General features: G+C 45.5%; 1 protein-coding gene across 1 annotated transcript in view; it reads right to left on the bottom strand.

The window, feature by feature from the left end:
- The window catches only part of acadm (acyl-CoA dehydrogenase medium chain), an 80,823-nt gene that overhangs the window by 25,086 nt on the left and 34,290 nt on the right, over positions 1-21,447 (bottom strand). The window contains exons 4-8 of the mRNA XM_063064809.1: positions 18,432-18,501; positions 12,582-12,682; positions 7,713-7,793; positions 7,486-7,616; positions 1,440-1,548 (exon numbers count right to left, since the gene is read on the bottom strand). Of these exons, the coding sequence (XP_062920879.1) occupies positions 1,440-1,548; positions 7,486-7,616; positions 7,713-7,793; positions 12,582-12,682; positions 18,432-18,501 (492 nt within the window). The remainder of the gene's footprint in view (positions 1-1,439; positions 1,549-7,485; positions 7,617-7,712; positions 7,794-12,581; positions 12,683-18,431; positions 18,502-21,447) is intronic.

A 21,447-nucleotide genomic window follows, 5' to 3' on the forward strand; every position in this document is an offset into this window, starting at 1 on the left:
TGCACATTACAGCATAGTACAGGCTCTTTTCCCCATAATGTTGTGTCAGTCTTTTTACCACTGAGATCAATCTAACCCTCCTTTCCTGCATAGCCCTCCATTCTTCTATCATCCATGTGCCTAAGAATCTCTCAAAATGCCCTGCAGAATCTCTTGAACTTATTTCTGAAATCTTCCGAATGCATCTGCCTCTGCCACCACCTCTCGCTGTCAGTAAAAAAACCAGATCTGACATCCCCCTTACACTTTCCTCCTTGAAATTAGACCTCCTTGTATTAGCCATTTCCACCCTGGGATAAAAATTTTTGACCAAACACTTGATCTATGCTTATGCTGTAGACCTCAATCAAGTCACCTCTCATCCACCTTTGCTCCAAAGAGCAAAGCTCGAGCTCACTTAATCTATTCTCATAAGACATGCTCTCTAATCCAGGTAGCATCCTGGTAAATCTCCTCTGCACCCTTTCTAAAGCTTCCACATCTTTCCTATAGTGAGGCGACCAGAACTGAAGACAATATTCCAAGTGTGGTCTAACCAGGGGTTTATAGAGCTGCAACATTACCTCATGGCTCTTGAACTCAATCCCTTGACTAATGAAGGGCAATACACCGCCCTATCAAGTTCAAGGATCTCATGAAACCGCTTTATTAAGCACTAGTCTGGCCACAAATCAAAGAACGTGCCCTGTTCTTGGAGCACACGACGGGGAAGAAGTGAAGGCTTTGGAGAGGGTTCCAGTAATGAGGGACTTCAGTTCTGGAGATTGGAGAGACCAGGGCTCTTCTCCATGGAAGAGAAGACACGAAGGGATCTGATGGATGGATGGAGTTAAAATGACAAAGGTCCTGGACAGAGGAGATAGAAACTGTTCTCATCAGCAGAGGGGCCCAGAAGCAAGGGCATAGAATGCCAGTGAGAATGCAAGGGGGACAGTCAAAGAAGGTTACAGGGAGCCAAAGCCATTGCTGCTGAAGTGATTAAAATGGGGGCAGTCAGAAAGTTGGTTAACAAAAATAATCTGACCATTTCTCCATACCATAGGACATAGAAACAGAGTGAGGCCATTCCATCATGGCTGATTTATTACCCCACTCAACCTCATTCTCCCCATAAACTTTAACACCCTGACTAATCAAGAACCTATCAAACTCCGCTTTAAGTATATCCAATGACTTTGCCTGAACAGCAGTCTCTGGCAATGAATTCCACAGATCCACCATCCCCTGACCATAGAAATTCTTCCTCATCTCTGTTCTAAAGAGACAACCTTCTATTCTGAATTTGGGCCTGCTGGTCCTAGACTCGCCCCACTATAGAAAATATGCTCTCCACATCATCTAAGCCTTTCAACATTTGATAAGTTTCAACGAGATCCACACCCCCCACCAATTCTTCTGAACTCCAGCGAATACAGGCCCAGAGCCATACGAATGAATACCTTCCTTCCGATTTGGATTCCAGGGGAATCTGCATCCACGATGAATCCAGTGAAGGCCTTGCCTGCAGGTGCCTTGGGATCAGGATTTGTTCGAGCCAGGAGGAAATACCTTGGAAACAAATGTTAAAATTACTGTTCCTGCTGTCCACGGTCAACTCGACATTCTCACAGAAGAATACAGCACAGAAACAGGCCCTTCAGCCCACAATATAGTGCTGAACCAATTAAACTAGTGAGCAAATGGCCAACTAAATGAATCCAGTAAAGCACAGAAACAGGCCTTTTGTTTTAGAGATCCAGCATTGCAACACACCCTTCTGTCTCAACCAGCCCACGCTGACCAATTACACACAGGTAATCAGCTTACCAACTACCAGTACTACATGTCTTTGGAATGTCGGAGGAAACTGCAGAAAACCCATGTGGTCACTCATTCCAGAAAGCAGTGTGAGTTGAACCCAGGTCACTGAGACTGTAAAGCATTAAATTAACCACTATGCTGGTCTTTTGACATTGCCCTCTTACCTTCAATTCATGCCGTCTGGTGATAGACAGTTCTACCTCAGGCAGAATCCAAGTAAGCCTCTTCTGCACCCTCTCAGAGCTCTGACATCCTTTTGATAATGTGGCGACCAGCACATTCAGAGGCGGCCTAACAAGAGCTTTATAAAACTGCAACATAACTTCCTCAGTCGAACCCTATGCCACAAACATGCCATGTGCCTCTTCAACCACAACTATCAACCTACATCGCCACTTTCAGGGAGCAATGAACTTGGACCTCAGACCACTCTGCACATCAACATTGAGAGTCTCAGAGGCTTCTTCCTCAGTTTATGAATTCCCTTCCATACAGAACCCCAACTGGCCAGGCTCTCCAGTTTCAAGAACAACATCCCACCATCTCAATGGGAAAACCCAAAATGCAGGACTTCACTTCACTTGCGAGTCTGTTGGGGTCATCTCTCAACGACGTGAGAAGGACACCCGCATGGTTTGTTACCTCCCGGGTGCCAGGGTCTGGGATGTCTCTGACCAGGTGCACGACATCCTGGTACGAGAGGGAAAGCAACCAGAAGTCGTGATACATGTTGGGACTAACAACATAGGCAGGAAGAGGGATGAGGTCCTGAAGTGTGAGTTTCAGGAACTAGGCAGAAGGCTGAAGAACAGGACCTCAAGGGTGACGTTCTCAGGATTGCTGCCAGTGCTACGTGACAGAGATGGTAAGATTTGGAGGAGATGGCAGTTGAATGCGTGGCTGAGGAGTTGGTGCAGGGAGCAGGGTTTTAGATTTTTAGATCATTGGGATCCCTTCTGGGGAAGGTGGGACCTGTAGAGATTGGATGGGTTGCACCTGAACTCGAGGGGGAGCAATATCCTTGCAGGTAGGTTTGCTAGTGTGGTTCGGGAGGGTTTAAACTAATTTGCGAGGGGGATGGGACCCAGAGCAATAGAGCAGTGAAAGAAGTGCATGGAGTAAAGCGAGATCTAACATACAGAGAGGCTTTGAGGGAAAGAGAAGCAGAATAAACGGTGTAAAGACAGTAAGGTAGAAGGGCTGAAATGTGTGTACCTCAATGCAAGAAGCATCAGGAACAAAGGTGATGAACTGAGAGCTTGGATACATATTTGGAATTATGATGTAGTGGCCATTACAGAGACTTGGCTGGCACCAGGGCAGGAATGGATTCTCAATATTCCTGGATTTCAGTGCTTTAAAAGGGATAGAGAGGACGGAAAAAGGGGAGGAGGGGTGGCATTACTGGTCAGGGATACTATTACAGCTACAGAAAGGGTGGGTAATGTAGCAGGATCCTCTTTTGAGTCAATATGGGTGGAAGTCAGGAATAGGAAGGGAGCAGTTACCCTACTGGGGGTATTCTATAGGCCCCCTGGTAGCAGCAGAAATACAGAGGAGCAGATTGGGAGGCAGATTTTGGAAAGGTGCAAAAATAATAGGGTTGTTATCATGGGTGACTTTAACTTCCCTAATATTGATTGGCACCTGATTAGTTCCAAGGGTTGAGATGGGGCAGAGTTTGTTAAGTGTGTCCAGGACAGATTCCTGTCACAGTATGTGGACAGGCCGACCAGGGGGAATGCCATACTAGATCTAGTACTAGGTAATGAACCGGGTCAGGTCACAAATCTCTCAGTGGGTGAGCATCTGGGGGACAGTGACCACCGCTCCTTTGCCTTTAACATTATCATGGAAAAGGACAGAATCAGAGAGGACAGGCAAATTATGAGGCGAAAAGGCTAGAACTTGCGGGTGTGAATTGGGATGATGTTTTGGCAGGGAAATGTACTATGGTCATGTGGCCGATGTTTAGAGATCTGTTGCAGGATGTTAGGGATAAATTTGTCCCGGTGAGGGAGATAAAGAATGGTAGGGTGAAGGGACCATGGGTGACAATTGAAGTGGGAAATCTAGTCAGGTGGAAGAAGGCAGCATACATGAGGTTTAGAAAGCAAGGATCAGATGGGTCTATTGAGGAATATAGGGTAGCAAGAAAGGAGTTTAAGAAGGGGCTGAGAAGAGCAAGAAGGGGGGCATGAGAAGACCTTGGCGAGTAGGGTAAAGGAAAACCCCAAGGCATTCTTCAATTATGTGAAGAAAAAAGGATGACAGGAGTGAAGGTAGGACCAATTAGAGATAAAGGTGGGAAGATGTGCCTGGAGGCTGTGGAAGTGAGCGAGGTCCTCAATGAATACTTCTCTTCGGTATTCACCAATGAGAGGGAACTTGATGATGGTGAAGACAATATGAGTGAGGTTGATGTTCTGGAGCATGTTGATATTAAGGGAGAGGAGGTGTTGGAGTTGTTAAAATACATTAGGACAGATAAGTCCCTGGGGCCTGACGGAATATTCCCCAGGCTGCTCCACGAGGCGAGAGAAGAGATTGCTGAGCCTCTGGCTAGGATCTTTATATCCTCGTTGTCCACGGGAATGGTACCAGAGGATTGGAGGGAGGCGAATGTTGTCCCCTTGTTCAAAAAAGGTAGTAGGGATAGTCCGGGTAATCATAGACCAGTGAGCCTCATGTCTGTGGTGGAAAAGCTGTTGGAAAAGATTCTTAGAGATAGGATCTACAGGCATTTAGAGAATCATAGTCTGATCAGGGACAGTCAGCATGGCTTTGTGAAGGGCAGATCGTGTCAAACAAGCCTGATAGAGTTCTTTGAGGAGGTGACCAGGCATATAGATGAGGGTAGTGCAGTGGATGTGATCTATATGAATTTTAGTAAGGCATTTGACAAGGTTCCACACGGTAGGCTTATTCAGAAAGTTAGAAGGCATGGGATCCAGGCAAGTTTGGCCAGGTGGATTCAGAATTGGCTTGCCTGCAGAAGGCAGAGGGTCGTGATGGAGGGAGTACATTCAGATTGGAGGATTGTGACTAGTGGTGTCCCACAAGGGTCTGTTCTGGGACCTCTACTTTTCGTGATTTTTATTAACGGCCTGGATGTGGGGGTAGAAGGGTGGGCTGGCAAGTTTGCAGACGACACAAAGGTTGGTGGTGTTGTAGATGGTGTAGAGGATTGTCAAAGATTGCAGAGAGACATTGATAGGATGCAGAAGTGGGCTGAGAAGTGGCAGATGGAGTTCAACCTGGAGAAGTGTGAGGTGGTACACTTTGGAAGGACAAACTCCAAGGCAGAGTACAAAGTAAATGGCAGGATACTTGGTAGTGTGGAGGAGCAGAGGGATCTCGGGGTACATGTCCACAGATCCCTGAAAGTTGCCTCACAGGTGGATAGGGTAGTTAAGAAAGCTTATGGGGTGTTAGCTTTCATAAATCGAGGGATAGAGTTTAAGAGTCGCGATGTAATGATCCAGCTCTATAAAACTCTGGTTAGGCCACACTTGGAGTACTGAGTCCAGTTCTGGTCTCCTCACAATAGGAAGGATGTGGAAGCATTGGAAAGGGTACAGAGGAGATTTACCAGGATGCTGCCTGGTTTAGAAAGTATGCATTATGATCAGAGATTAAGGGAGTTAGGGCTTTACTCTTTGGAGAGAAGGAGGATGGGAGGAGACATGATAGAGGTGTACAAGATAATAAGAGGAATAGATAGAGTGGATAGCCAGGGCACCACTGCTCAATACAAGAGGACATGGCTTTAAGGTAAGGGGTGGGAAGTTCAACGGGGGATATTAGAGGAAGGTTTTTTACTCAGAGAGTGTTTGGTGCGTGGAATGCACTGCCTGAGTCAGTGGTGGAGGCAGATACACTAGTGAAGTTTAAGAGACTACTAGACAGGTATATGGAGGAATCTAAGGTGGGGGCTTATATGGGAGGCAGGGTTTGAGGGTCGGCACAACATTGTGGGCTGAAGGGCCTGTACTGTGCTGTACTATTCTATGTTCTATTGCATCCGGTGCTCCCGGTGCGGCCTCCTCTACATCAGTGAAACCCGACGCAGATTGGGGGACCGCTTCATCGAGCACCTCCGCCCCGTCCGCCAAAACAGACAGGATCTCCCAGTAGCCACCCACTTCAACTCTGCTTCCCACTCCCATTCAGATATGTCCATACATGGCCTCCTCTACTGCCATGATGAGGCTAAACTCAGGTTGGAGGAGCAACACCTCATATACCGTCTAGGTAGTCTCCAGCCCCTTGGTATGAACATACAATTCTCCAACTTCCGGTACTTCTCTCCCCTTCCCTTCCCCTATCTCTATGTCACTCTGCCCCCTCCCCCAGCTGCCTATCACCTCCCTCATGGTTCCGCCTCCTTCTACTACCCATTGTGTTTTCCCCTATTCCTCCTTCACCTTTCCTGCCTATCACCTCGCTGCCTCCGTTCCCCCACCCGTTTATCTTTCCCCTCACTGGTTTTTCACCTGGAACCTACCAGCCTTCTCCTTCCCACCCTACCCCCACCTTCCTTATAGGGCCTCTGCCCCTTCCCTCTTCAGTGCTGATGAAGGGTTCTGGCCCGAAACGTCGACTGATCGTTTCCACAGATGCTGCCTGACCTGCTGAGTTCCTCCAGCGTGTTGTGAGTGTTGCTTTGACCCCAGCATCTGCAGAGTATTTTGTTTACTTTCTCAATAAGCCTTGCATGGGGTACCTTATCAAATGCCTTGCTGAAATCCATATACACTAATCTACTGCTCTACCTTTATCACTGTTTGTCACATTCACAAAAAATTCAGTCAGGCTCTTCAGGCATGACCTGCCTTTGACAAAGCCAAGCTGACTATTCCTAATCATATTATGTCTGTCCAAATGTTCATAAATCCTGCTCCTCAGGATCCTCCCCTTCAACCTACTGAAGTAAGACTCACTAGTCTATAATTTCCAGGGCTATCTCTACTCCCTTTCTTGAATAAAAGAACAACATCTGCAACCCTCCAATCCTCTGGAACCTCTCCTGTCCCCATTGATTCCTGACGAAGGGTCTCAGCCCGAAACGTCGACTGTACCTCTTCCTAGAGATGCTGACTGGCCTGCTGCGTTCACCAGCAACTTTGAATTATTTGTGCCATTTATTTTCTACTGCACAGTAGTTGTCTGTCTTTATATGTACTTCTTCATAAATTCAATTGTATTTATTTTCCTGTAAATCCCAATAAAAAATCTCAGGGTAGCATATTGTAATGTATACTCACTTAGATAATAAATATATTTTGACTTTGAGTTTTGCCAGATCTAGTAGAAGGAATATGGGTCAAATGGCCTGTACAGTTCAAGGATTATTAACTTTAATTAATTAGGACCATTTAGTGTAGACAAGATGGGCCAAATGGCAAGTTTCTGTGCTATTGTTCTATAACATTCTATATCTAGTTGTCATCCTGATGTTTTTGCTTATGGTGTTAACAATGGGTGTTGCTGTGGTGTGGCTGCCTCAGTTGGATGGAGACCTACCAGTGAATATGGATCTCCCCCCACTTTCAAATCTCTTACTAGCTCTTCCTTCAGTTAGTCCTGACGAAGGGTCTCAGCCCGAAACATCGACTGTACCTCTTCCTAGAGATGCTGCCTGGCCTGCTGCGTTCACCAGCAACTCTGATGTGTGTTACCTACCAGTTTGCCTTGCCTCCATTGGTGATCCACATCTTCTGCCCATTGACAATGTACTCACTGCCCTTCTTCTCGGCTCGGGTCTTAACTGCAGCCACATCGGAGCCTGCTCCTGGCTCCGTGACACAGTAGGCCTGCGCAGACAGAGAAGTGATCGGTTAGCGGGGGGTGCACGAGCTCCTTCCTCGCAGAAGAGGGTGCCGCAAACGGAAACGATGAGCTGCACTCACACACATCAGGGGAGCTTCTGTCATCCGGCCCAGGTATTTCTTCTGCTGCTGCTCGTTCCCAGACAGGATGACCGGCATTTGCTAAAAAAGGAAGAGACTTCAGGTTAAAGGCAGGCTGTTTCAGAATTATGTTTATTATCACTGATATATACACGTTGTGAAATTTGCTGTTTTGCAGCAGCAGTACAGTGCTATACATAAAAAAATATGGTATTACAATTAAAATTTAAACTTGTGGCCACTTTATAAGGTGCACCTGGACACCTGCTTGTTAAATCAGCCAACCATCTGGCAGCAACTCTATGCATAAAAGCATACAGACGTGCCCAAGAGATTCAGCTGTTGTTCAGATCAAACATCAGAATGGGGAAGAAATGTGATCTAAGCGACTTTGACAGGGTTGTTGGTGCCAGATAGGGTGGTTTGAGCATCTCAGAATCTGCTGACCTCTTGGGATCAAGACAAAAACAGCTTATTGCTGACAGGCGTCAGAGGAGAATGGCCAGACTGGTTCAAACTGACAGGGAGATGACAATAACTCAAATAACTACACATGACAATAGTGGTGTGCAGAGGAGCGCCTCTAAACTCACAACACACCCATCTTTGAAGTGGATGGGCTACTGCAGCAGAAGAACATAAACATATATTCAGTGGCCACTTTATTATGGACAGGAGGTATCAAATTAATTGGCCACTGGGTGCATGTCATGAAAATTGCTGTTTTATGATAGCAGTACAGTGAAGGGCAAAAATTACGAATAAGAATAAGAATTACAATAAGGATTATGAACAGTGTTGGCGTGTGGCCAAGTGGTTAAGGCGTTCATCTAGTGTTCTGAAGGTCGCTAGTTTGAGCCTTGGCTGAGGCAGCGTGTTGTGTCCTTGAGCAAGGCACTTAACCACCGATGCCAAGCTATATGGGTCCTAATGCCCTTCCCTTGGACAACATCAGTGGCGTGGAGAGGGGAGACTCGCAGCATGGACAACTGCCAGTCTTGCCTTGCCCAGGCATGCACCCTGGAAACCTTCCAAGGCACAAATCCATGGTCTCACAAGACTAACAGATGCCTATAAATTATTCACAAAGCAGATGAGCTTAGAGCATGGACCAGTACTTGGAGCTATTAAGTTGTGACCAATTCAGAGACTTAGATGGCTCAGGGGCAGGAATGGTTACTTCGAGTGCCAGGCTTTAGAAGGACAGGGAGGGAAGCAAAAGAGGTGGGGGCATGGCACTGTTGCTCAGAGATAGTGCCACGGCTGCAGAAAAGGAGGAAGTCATGGAGGGATTGTCTATGGAGTCTCTATGGGTGGAAGTTAGGAACAGGAAGGGGTCAATTAGGTGTTTTTTTTTTTATATAGACCACCCAATAGTAACAGGGACATCGAGGAGCAGATAGGGAGACACATTCTGAAAAGGAATAATAATAACAGGGTTGTTGTGGTGGGAGAACTTAATTTCCCAAATATCGATTGGCACCTCGCTAGAACAAGTGGTTCAGATGGGGTGGAGTTATTTAGGTGTTTTCAGGAAGGTTTCTTGACACAATTATGTTGATAAGCCAACAAGAGGAGAGGTTGTACTTGATCTGCAATTGGGAAGTGAACCTGGTTAGGTGTCAGATCTCTCAAGTGGGAGAGCATTTTGGAGATAGTGATCACAATTCTATCCCCTTCACTGTAGCACTGGAGAGGGATAAGTACAGACAAGTCAGGAAAATGTCTAACTGGAGTAAGGGGAAATATGAAGCTATCAGGGAGGAACTTGGTAGCATAAATTGGGAACAGATGTTCTCAGGGAAATGTATGGAAGAAATGTGGCAAATGTTCAGGGGATATTTGTGTGGAGTTCTGCATAGGTACGTTTCAATGAGACAGGGAAGTTATGGTAGGGTACAGGAACCGTGGTGTACAAAGGCTGTTGTAATTCTAGTCAAGAAGAAAAGAAAAGCTTACGAAAGGTTCAAAAAACTAGGTAATGATAGAGATCTAGAAGATTATAAAGCTAGCAGGAAGGAGATTAAGAATGAAATTAGGAGAGCCTGAAGGGGCCATGAGAAGGCCATGGTGGACATGATTAAGGAAAACCCCAAGGCATTCTACAAGTATGTGAAGAGCAAGAGGATAAGATATGACAGAATAGGACCAATCAAGTGTGATAGTGGAAAAGTGTGTATGGAACCGTTGGAGAAAGCAGAGGTACTTAATGAATACTTTGCTTCAGTATTCACTACAGAAAAGGATCTTGGCGATTGTAGGGATGACTTGCAGCAGACTGAAAAGCTTGAGCATGTAGATATTAAGAAAGGATGTGCTGGAGCTTTTGGAAAGCATCAAGTTGGATAAGTTGCCGGACTGGATGAGATGTACCCCAGGCTACCGTGGAAGGCGAGGGAAGAGATTGCTGAGCCTCTGGTGATGATCTTTGCGGAGGATTGAAGGGTTGCAGATGTTGTTCCCTTATTCAAGAAAGGGAGTAGAGATAGCCCAGTGAGTCTTACTTCAGTGGTCGGTGAGTTGATGGAGAAGAACCAGAGAGGCAGGATTTATAAACATTTGGAGAGGCATAATAGACAATAGACAATAGGTGAAGGAGTAGGCCATTCGGCCCTTTGAGCCAGCACCGTCATTCACTGTGATCATGGTTATTGATTAGAAATAGTCAGCATGGCTTTGTGAAAGGCACGTCGTGCCTTATGAGCCTGATTGAATTTTTTGAGGATATGACTAAACACATTGATGAAGGTAGAGCAGTAGATGTAGTGTATATGGATTTCAGCAAGGCATTTGATAAGGTAACCTCCTGCAAGGCTTATTGAGAAAGTAAGGAGGCATAGGATCCAAGGAGACATTGCTTTGTAGATCCAGAACTGGCTTGCCCACAGAAGGCAAAGAGTGGTTGTAGATGGGTCATATTCTGCAGGAGTTCGGTGACCAGTGGTGTGCCTCAGGGATCTGTTCTGGGACCCTGACTTTTTGTAATTTTTATAAATGACCTGGATGAGTAAGTGGAGGGATGGGTTAGTAAATTTGCTGATGACACAAAGGTTGGGGGTGTTGTGGATAGAGTGGAGGGCTGTCAGAGGTTACGGTGGGACATTAATAGGATACAAAACTAGGCTGAGAAGTGGCAGATGGAGTTCAACCCAGATAAATGTGAGGTGGTTCATTTTGGTAGGTCAAATATGATGGCAGAATATAGTATTAATGGCAAGACTCGTGGCAGTGTGGAGGATCAGAGGGATCTTGGGGTCCGAGTCCATAGGACACTCAAAGCTACTGCGCAGGTTGACTGTGTGGTTAAGAAGGCATACGGTGCATTGACTTTCATCAATCGTGAGATTGAGTTTAGGAGCCAAGAGATTATGTTGCAGCTATGTAGGACTCTGATCAGACCCCACTTGGAGAACTGTGCTAAGTTCTGGTTGCCTCACTACAGGAAGGATATGGAAACCATAGAAAGGGTGCAGAGGAGATTTACAAGGATGTTGGCTAGACTGGGGAGCATGCCTTATGAGAACAGGTTGAGTGAACTTGGCCTTTTTTCCTTGGAGCAATGGAGGGTGAGAGGTGACCTGATAGAGGTGTACAAGATAATGAGAGGCATTGATTGTGTGGATATTCAGAGGCTTTTTCCCCAGGGCTGAAATGGCTAGCACGAGAGGGCACAGTTTTAAGGTACTTGGAAGTAGGTACAGAGGAGACGTCAGGGGTAATTTTAAAAAAAATGCAGAGTGGTGAGTGCGTGGAATGGGCTGCCAACGACTGTGGTGGAGGCAGATACAATGGGGTCTGCTAAGAGACTCCTGGATAGGTACATGGAGTTTAGAGTTTAGAAAAATAGAGGGCTATGGGTAGCCTCTAAATTAAGGACATGTTCGACACAGCATTGTGGGCTGAAGGGCCTGTATTGTGCTGTAGGTTTTCTATGTTTCTATGAATATATAGAAAAATACGGTGCAAAACGAGCAAGATAGTGAGCTAGTGTTCATTGACTGTTCAGAAATGTGAGGGCAGTGGGAAGAAGCTGTTCCTTAAATGTTGAGTGTGTGTCTTCTGGCTCCTGTATCTCCTCCCCGATGGTAACAATGAGAAGAGGGAATGTGATAGATGGTGAGGGTCCTTCATAATAGATGCTACTTTTTTGAGGCATCACCATTTGGTGTTGGGCACGTGGCGAAGTGGTTAAGGCGTTCGTCTAGTGATCTTAGTGTCACTAGTTCGAGCCTCAGCTGTGGCAGCGTGTTTATGTCCTTGAGCAAGGCACTTAATCACACATTGCTCTAGTGTCTGTGCGAGGAGTGGTGCCCCACACAGACTTCCAATCTGCGCCTTGTAAGGCATGAAAATGCCCGATGCAGGCCTCTCATGGTCTGAGTCGACGTTCCCCTCCCCCCCATTTGAAGGTGTCCTCGATGCTGGGGAGGCTGGTGCCCATGATGGAGATGGCTGAGTGTGTTACTTTATCCCCAATCCTGTGCAGTGGTCTCTCCACAACATACAGTGACACAACCAGTCAGAATATCTGCAGAGATTTGCTTGAGTCTTTGGTGATACGTTAAATGGAGGCAAGACAAATTGGTGGATTTCCAGTCCAAATGATCTGGCAAAACAGTGGTAATTTCTATCAAAATTCACCTCCTTCTCAAGCGACATTCCTTTAGAATGGAGACATGGAGGAATTTCTTCAGCCAGAGGGTGGTGAATCTATGGAATTCATTGCCACAAATGGCTGTAGAGGCCAAATCATTGGGTATAATGAAGGTCGAGGTTGATAGGTTCCTGATTAGTCAGGGTGTTGAAGGTTACGGGAAGAACCTTTATGGGGACGGAGGGACGGAAGGAAATACAGATCTCTATGCCTACCCCCAGTGAGTTGGCTTCAATTGCAGTCTGAATACCAGTGCAGCCATAAGCTATTTCTTCAGTAATGAGGCAGGAATCAAAGATTCCCAGTCCCATTCCACCTGGAAGACAAAACAAAAACCATGAAGCTATAGAAACTATGGAAGCAGATTAAACAGTCACTGCTGAAAAATAAATGGGAAAGCATTACATTTTTGAAGGGCATTGGAGAGGGTTTACAGGAGGTTCACCAGAATCATTCTGGGAATGAAAGGGTTATCGTACGAGGAACACTTGATAGCTCTGGCTATCTTGCTGGAACTTAGATGGACTTGGGGGGGGGGGGAAGATTTCATTGAAACTTTTCGAATGTAGAAAGGTCGAGACAGAGTAGATGTGGAAAGGATGTTTTCCATGGTGGGAGAGTCTAGGACAAGAGGGCACAGCCTCAGGATATAGGGGTGTCCATTTAAAACAGATGTGGAGAAATTTCTTTAGCCTGAGGGTGGTGAACTTATGGAATTTGTTACCACAGGCAGCTGTGGAGGACAGGTCATTGATTGCAGAGATTGCAATCAAGGCAGAGATTGATGGGTTCTTGATTGGACACGGCATCAAAGGTGACAGGGAGAAGGCCGGGGAGTGGGGCTGAGGAGGGGAGAAAAGGATCAGTCATGATTGACTGGTGGAGCAGACTAAATGGGCCAAATGGCGTAATTCTGCTCCTATGTCTTATGGTCTTATTGCAAAATACTTTACAGGTGATTAAGTACTTGATAAATTGTTATAGAACAGTACAGCATAGTACAGGCCCCTCAGCTCATGATGTTGTGCTGACCTTTTAACCTCCTCTAAGATCAATCTAATCCTTCCCTCCCACATAGCCCTACATGTTTCTACTGTCCATGTGCCTATTCACTGTTCTTAAATGTCCCTAAAGTAGCTGCCTCTAACACAACTCTTGGCAGGTCGCTCCACGCACTCAACACTATGCGACAAAAGGAAAAAAAACGACCTCTGACATTCTCCACCCCCCCCCCAATACTTCCCTCCAATTACCTTGAAATTATACCAGCTTGTATTAGCAATTTCTGCCCTGGGAAAACATCTTCTCTGGCTATCCACTCAATCATAACACTGGAGTGGAATTAGGCCACATAACCCTCCATTTTTTGAAGCACAGAAAAACTCTGATGGAGCCCATTAGCCCTCTTGTTGAACCTGAAACCTCGACATCGGCTATTTGGCCCATCAGGACTGTGCTAGTTCTGTGAAGATGTCTACAATCAATCTCCCCCATATCTTTTTCTCAGTAGTTTTCCCTCCCTCAGAGCCCTTCATTTTTCTTCATCCTTCTTCATCCATGTGCCTATCTTAAATGTCCCTAATGTATCTGCTTCTACCATCACCCCAGCAAGGCATTCCACACACTCACTGCTCTGTGTAAAAACCTGCCTCTGACGTCTCCAAAGTCCTTACATTAGGTCCTACTTCTCTGGGAAAAACTCTTGGCTGCCCACTCATTCTGTGCCTCTCATCTCAATAAAAATCTGATAACCCAGCCCTCTAGTGGTGCTAGGCCCCCAGATTTTCTGGATAATTGCATGTTACTCTGATTAACATGCTACTCACAACATGGTATTCATTGTTTTTTTTTCCCTACAAATGTTACACCATGATAAGATCTCAACATACTCATTGAGTTTAAAGGGAGCACGGGAAATTGCACCTCTTTGAGTTTAAGAGCATTAAGGATCACCTTTATCTGCCGTACACATTCACACGCATTAGGAACCTGCTGTGGTGTGTTCCTCAGGTCAGATATGCAACAAAAACATCAACAATTATAAAGAATAAAAAAATGATATAAAAGCAAATCTACAAATTAACCTTTAGGGAATCCTGTACAGACTCCCAAGCCCTTTTGCCCATCGGAGTTTTTAATTTTCTCCCCATTTAGAAAATAGTCTACGCCTTCATTCATTGTCCCAAAGTGCATGACCGTACACTTCCTAACACTGCATTCTATCTGCCACTTCCTTGCCCATTTTCCTAATCTGTCTAAGTCCTTCTACAGTTTCTCTGCTTCCTCAGCAGTACCTACCTCTCCACCTATCTTTGTATCATTTGCAAACTTGCCCACAAAGCCATCAATTCTATCATCCAAATCATTGAGAAATAACGTGAAAAGAATGTGTCAACACTGACCTCTGTGACACACCACTAGTCAGCGGCAGCCAATCAGAAAAGGCTCATCTTTGCCTCCTGCCAATCAGCCAATCTTCAATCCTTGGAAGTAACTTTTCTGTTGTATCATGGGCTTGTGGCTTGTTAAGCCTCATGTGGCACCTTGTCAAAGGCCTTCTGACAATCCAAGTACACAACATCCATTGACTCTCTTTCGTCTACCCTGCCTGGTATTTCCTCAAAGAATTCTAACAGATTTGTCAGGGAAGATTTCCTCTTAAGGGAACAATGCTGACTTTGGCCTACTTTATCATGTGCCTCCGTAATAATGGACTCCTACATCTTCCCAGCCACTGAATTCAGGCTAATTGGTGTATGATTTCCTTTCTTCTGCCTCCCTCCCTTTTTGAACAGTGGAGTGACATTTGCAATTTTCCAGTCCTCCAGAACTATTCCAAATTCTGGTGGTTCTTGAGAGATCATTATTAATGCCTTCACAATCTCTTCAGCTACATCCTTCAGAACCCTGGGGCCTAGTCCATCTGGTCCACTCCTTGGTGATAGCAACTACTCTCACTTCTGCCCCAGACACACTTGAGTTTCTGGCATACTGCTCATATCTTCCGCAGTGAAGACTGAAGCAAAATATATATTCAATTTGCCCACAATTTCTTTGTCTCCCAGTATTACCTCTTGCTTTGCTTTTACTCTTTCTGCATCTGAAAAAACTTTTGGCATCCTCTTTGATATTATTGGCTGGCTTACCTTCACAGGTCAGCTTTTCTCTCTGTATTTTTTTAATTGGCTTCTGTTGTTTTTTTCTTAAAAAAGATTCCCAATTCACAACGTTTCCAAGTAACTCACACAAAATGCTGGAGGAACTCAGCAGGCCAGGCTGAAGTCCTGCTGAAGGGTTTCGACCCAAAACATCGACTGTACTTCTCCTCTCCTTCCCACCCTCCCTCCCCCCACCTTCTTTATAGGGCCTCTGCCCCCTCCCTCTTCAGTCCTGACGAAGGGTTCCGGCCCGAAACATTGACTGATCATTTCCACGGATGCTGCCCGACCTGCTGAGTTCCTCCAGCGTGTTGTGAGTGTTGCATCGACTGTTTACTCTTTTCCATAGATGCTGCCTAGCCAGCTGAGTTCCTCCAGCATTTTGTGTGTGTGTTACTTGGATTCCCAGCATCAGCAGATTTTCTCGAATTTAAAATTAGGCCACTAGCTTTCCACTAAATTTTGTTAGATTATTTGTCCTCTTATTTGCTTTTATGCTGTCTTTGACTTCTCTTGTCAATCATTGTTACACAGAAACATAGAAATCAGTGCATTACAGGCCCTTCGTCCCACTGTGTTGTGCTGACCATGTAACTGCTCTAGAAACTGCCTAGAATTTCCCTACCGCGTAGCCCTCTATTTTTCTAAGCTCCATGTACCTACCTCTTAAAAGACCCTATCGTGTCCGCCTCTACCTCATTCGATGGCAGTGCATTCCACGCACCCACCACTCTGTGTGAAAAACTTAACTCTGACATCCCCCTTGTACCTACTTCCAAGCACTTTAAACCTATGCTCCTCGTGTTAGCCATTTCAGAAAACCCTCTGGCTATCCACACAATCAATGCCTCTCATCATCTTATAGACCTCTATCAGGTTACCTCTCATCCTCTGTCGCTCCAAGGAGAAAAGGCCAAGTTCCCTCAACCTGTTCTCATAGCGCATGCTCTCCAATCCAGACAACATCCTTTTAAATCTCCTCTGCATTCTCTCTATAGTATCCACATCCTTTCTGTAATGAGATGACCAGAACTGAACACAATATTCCAGGTGGGATCTGACCAGGGTCCTGTACAGCTGTAACATTACCTCTCGGCTCTTGAACTCAATCTCACGGATGAAGGCCAAAAAACCATACGCCTTCTTAGTCACACTGCCAACCTGCGCAGCAGCTTTGAGTGTCCTATGGACATGAACCCCAAGATCTTGCTGATCCTTCACACTGCCAAGAGTCCTACAATTAATATATTCTGCCTTCAAATTTGACCTACCGAAATGAACCACCTCACACTTATCTGGGTTGAACTCCATCTGCCACTTCTCAGCCCGGTTCTGCATCCTATCAATGTTGTGCTGTAACCTCTGTCAACCATCCAGTCTATCCACAATACCCCCAACTAGTGTCATCAGTAAATTTACTGACCCACCACTCTACTTCTTCGTCCAGGTCATTTATAAGAGTCACAAAGAGGAGGGGTCCCAGAACAGATCCCTGCAGAACACCACTGATCACCCAACTCCATGTAGAATACGAACCATCACAACTACCCTTTGCCTTCTGTGGGTAAGCCAATTCTGGATCCACAAAGCAAGGTCACCTTGGATCCCATGCTTCCTTACTTTCTGAAGGAGCCTTGCATGGGAAACCTCATCAAATGCCTTACTGAAATCCACATACACTACATCCACTGCTCTACCTTCATCAATGTGTTTTGTTATATCCTCAAAGAACTCAATCAGGTTCGTAAGGCACGGCCTGCCCTTAACAAAGCCATGCTGACTATCCCTAATCAGATTATGTCTCTCCAAATGCTCATAAATCCAGCCTTTCAGGATCTTCTCCAACAATTTGCCCACTACTGAAGTAAGATTCACTGGTCTATAATTTCCTGGGTTATCTGTACTCCCTTTCTTGAACAAGGGAACAACACTTGCAACCTTCCAATCCTCTGGTACTTCTCCTGTCCCCACTGTAGGTCTTACACAGTGAATGTTAGGGCACTGGGGACTGTGGAAGAACAAAGGGATCTGGGAATATGGGTCCATAATTCGTTGAAAGTAACGCCACAGATAGATAGCCAATCACAAACAAGAAAAAGATCCGCAGATGCTGGAAATCTGAGCGATATACACAAAATGCTGGAGGAACCCAGCAAGCCAGGCAGCATCTTAGATCTTATCAGAGATGCTGCCTGGCTTGCTGAGTTCCTGCAGCATTTTGTGTGAGTTTCACAAGTAGATAGGGTTGTACAGAAAGTTTCTGGCACGTTGGCTTTCATAAATCAATGTATTGTGTTTAGGAGATGGGATTTTACATTGAAGTTGTACAAGACGTTAGTGAGCACTAATTTGGAGAATCCTGTGCAGTTTTGGTCACCTACCTACAAACAAGGTTGAAAGAGTGTAGAGAAAATTTAGAAGTTGTTGCTGGGTCTGGAGGACCTGAGTTATAAGGAAGGATTGAATAGGTTAGGACGTAGAAAACTGAGGGGAGATTTGATAAAGTGTACAAAATTATGAGGGGTATCGACAAGGTAAGTGCAAACAGGCTTTTTTCACTGAAGTTGGGTGGGACTACAACCAGAGGTCATGGGTTAAGGGTGACAGGTGGAACATTTAAGGGGAACTTTTTCCACTCAGAGCGCGGTGCGAGTGTGGAACAAGCTGCCATCGCAAGTGGTGGATGTGGGTTAAATTTCACATTCATGAGAAATTTGTGGATGGGAGGATGGGGTATGGAGAATTATGGCCTGGATGTCGGTCGATGGGACTAAGCGGATTAATCTTTCGGTATAGACTAGATGTGCTGAAGGGCTTGTTTCTGTGCTGTGGTATTCTACTCTATAACTCAACAGAAGATATCGATATTCCCAGCAGTTTCCCCTTTTTAAACATTTCCCTGCTTACCACAACTTGCAGGAATGTGTGTGTTCATGAGTCCCAACTCCCACGCTCTCTTAATCAGTGGAACAGGATACTGTAGAGAAGGCAAGGCATCGTCAGTACAGTGAGTACATCCACCAGCACACAACTTCACCAGACATCATTATTCTGCATCATCAACAATTCACTTTCCAACACACAATTACCCAGGCTTGTGAAATTATAGCTAAAAGATGCATCAGGTCCCAGCTGTAAATATAACCAACTATGGCCTGGTCCAACCATGTCGAGGTTACGGCCGAAAACTGTACATGAACACCTCTAGTCCCTCAGGAAGCTCAGGACATCTGTCAAGCCCTGATGACTCACCATTTTTTTTTGTCTTTGCACCACAGAGAGCATCCAATGCCAATACATCATGACTTGGTATGGCAACTGCTCTGCACGTGACTGTAAGAAACCGCAGAGAGTTGTGGACACAGTTCAGCTCAGCACGGACATAAGCCTCCACCAACACCACCGCTCCCTCACCCCCCCCCCCCATTGACTCTGCAGCTAACATTCATTATCCAGGACTCTCATACATTAGGTTCAAGACAGCTTCTATCCTGCTGTCATCTGAACAGATAGTAAAGGTTCTCTCCACCTACCTATCATTTCTGTAAATCTCTATTCTGCATTCTGTTTCTATCACCTTAAAATACTTATGTATGAACTGATTTGCCTCGACAGTATGCATACAAAAGATTTTCATTGCATCTTAGTACATTTGACAGCAATAAACTCCTAAACACAAGAGATGCTGCAGATGTTGGCAATCCAGAGCAACACACAAAATGCTGGAGGAACTCAGCGCATCAAGCAGCAGCTATGGAGAAGAGTAAACGGTCAACGTTCCAGGCCGAGACCCTTCATCAGGACTGGAAAGGAAGGGTGAAAGAAGCCATAGTAAGGTGGTGGGGGGACGTGAAGGAGTACAAGCTGGCAGGTGACGGGTGAGTTCAGGTGAGAGAGAAGGTGGAGGTGGGGGGAAGAGTGGATGAAGTGAGAAGCTGCAAGGTGAGGGGGAAGTGGGGTTGGATGGACGAACAGGGATGCAGTTGAGAAGCTGGGATATGATAGGTGGAAGAGGTAAAGGGCTGAAGGTGAAGGAATCTGATAAGAGAGGTGAGTGGACCATGGGCCAAAGGGACAGAGGGCTCCGGGGGAGCTAATAGATAAGGAGGTAAGAAGGGGAAACATCTCCCATGTTCGCTATAATCTTCTGTTAGATTCCTCCTCCTTCAGTCTATTTTCAGACCATCAACCTCTTCAACCCATCTTCTCCAGCTTCTGACTCCATCCCCCCTCATCCACCTGGGCTCACCTATCAGCTACCAGCTCATCCTCTCCCCCACCACCTTATTCTGGCTGCTTTCCCCTTCCTTTCCAGTCCTGATGAACAGCCTCGGCCCATTTCCATCGATACTACCCAACTTGCTGAGTTCCTCCAGCATTTTGTGTGTGTTTTGTTTCAAAGAAAAAGACCAATTTTGAACAGCAATCCAGCAAATTAAGTTGGATTGAAAGCCATTGTATATTTGTCACGTGTGGGATGGATACACAGTTTTGATGATCACATCGCTTGCACATTCTCGTAACAAGTATCATTAATGCAGTAAGACGCTGCCTGACAGGATAAAAAGCCACTGAGGGGCACCAGCATTGTACAATTTTAAACACGTACTTTTCCCCGGGGTGGGGGGGGGGATAGCAAATGGAGAGGCAGAGTCTTAAGGTGATTGGAGACTAGCACAGTGGGGGTGTCAGAGATGAGCTCTGGTTGCCACATTATAGGAAGGATGTGGAAGCTTTAGAGAGGGTGAGGGCGCAGAGGGGATTTACTAGGATGCTGCTGGATTAGAGAGCATATTACAGAGTAATAGAAAAATTCAGCACAGAAACAGGCCCTTCAGCCCATCTAGTCTGCACCAAACCATTTAAACTGCCTACTCCCATTGATCTGCAACGGGACCGTAAGTAGCATTCACGTACTTATCCAAACTTCTCTTAAACATTGAAATCAAGCACCCGTACACCATTTGTGCTGACAGCTCATTCCACACTCTCATCACTCTCTGAACTGAAAAAGTTTCCCCTCATGTTCCCTTTAAACATTTCCCCCTTAACAGATGATACTAAGATAGGTGGAGTTGTGGATAATAAAGTAGGTTTTCAAAGCTTGCAGAGAGATTTAGGACAGTTAGAAGAGTGGGCTGAAAGATGGCAGATGGAGTTTAATGCTGCAAATGTGAGGTGCTACATTTTGGTAGGACTAATCAAAATAGGACATACATGGTAAATGGTGGGGCATTGAAGAATGCTGTAAAACAGAGGGATCTAGGAATAATGGTGCATAGTTCTGTGGATAGGGTGGTGAAGAAGGCTTTTGGTATGCTGGCCTTTATTAATCAGAGCATTGAGTATAGGAGTTGGGATGTAATGTTGAAATTGTACAAGGCATTGGTGAGGCCAAATTTGGAGTATTGTGTACTGTTCTGGTCACCCAATTATAGGAAAGATGTCAATAAAATTGAGAGAGTACAGAGAAGATTTACTAGAATGCTACCTGGGTTTCATCTCCTAAGTTACAGAGAAAGGTTGAACAAGTTAGGTCTTTATTCTTTGGAACGTAGAAGGTTGAGAGGGGACTTGACAGAGGTGTTTAAAATTATGAGGGAGATTGATAGAGTTGACGTAATAGGCTTTTTCCATTGAGAAAGGGGGAGATTCAAACAAGAGGACATGAGTTGAGAGTTAAAGGACAAAAGTTTACGGGTAACATGAGGGGGAACTTCTTTACTCAGAGAGTGGTAGCTGTGTGGAACGAGCTTCCAGCAGAAGTGGTTGAGGCAGCTTCGATGTTGTCATTTAAAGTTAAATTAGATAGATATATGGAAAGGAAAGGAATGGAGGGTTATGGGCTGAGTGCAGGTCGGTGGGACTAGGTGAGAGTAAGAGTTTGGCACGGACTACAAGGGCCGAGATGGCCTGTTTCCGT

This window comes from Mobula hypostoma, chromosome 12 (assembly GCF_963921235.1).
Source record: "Mobula hypostoma chromosome 12, sMobHyp1.1, whole genome shotgun sequence".
NCBI lineage: Eukaryota > Metazoa > Chordata > Chondrichthyes > Myliobatiformes > Myliobatidae > Mobula > Mobula hypostoma.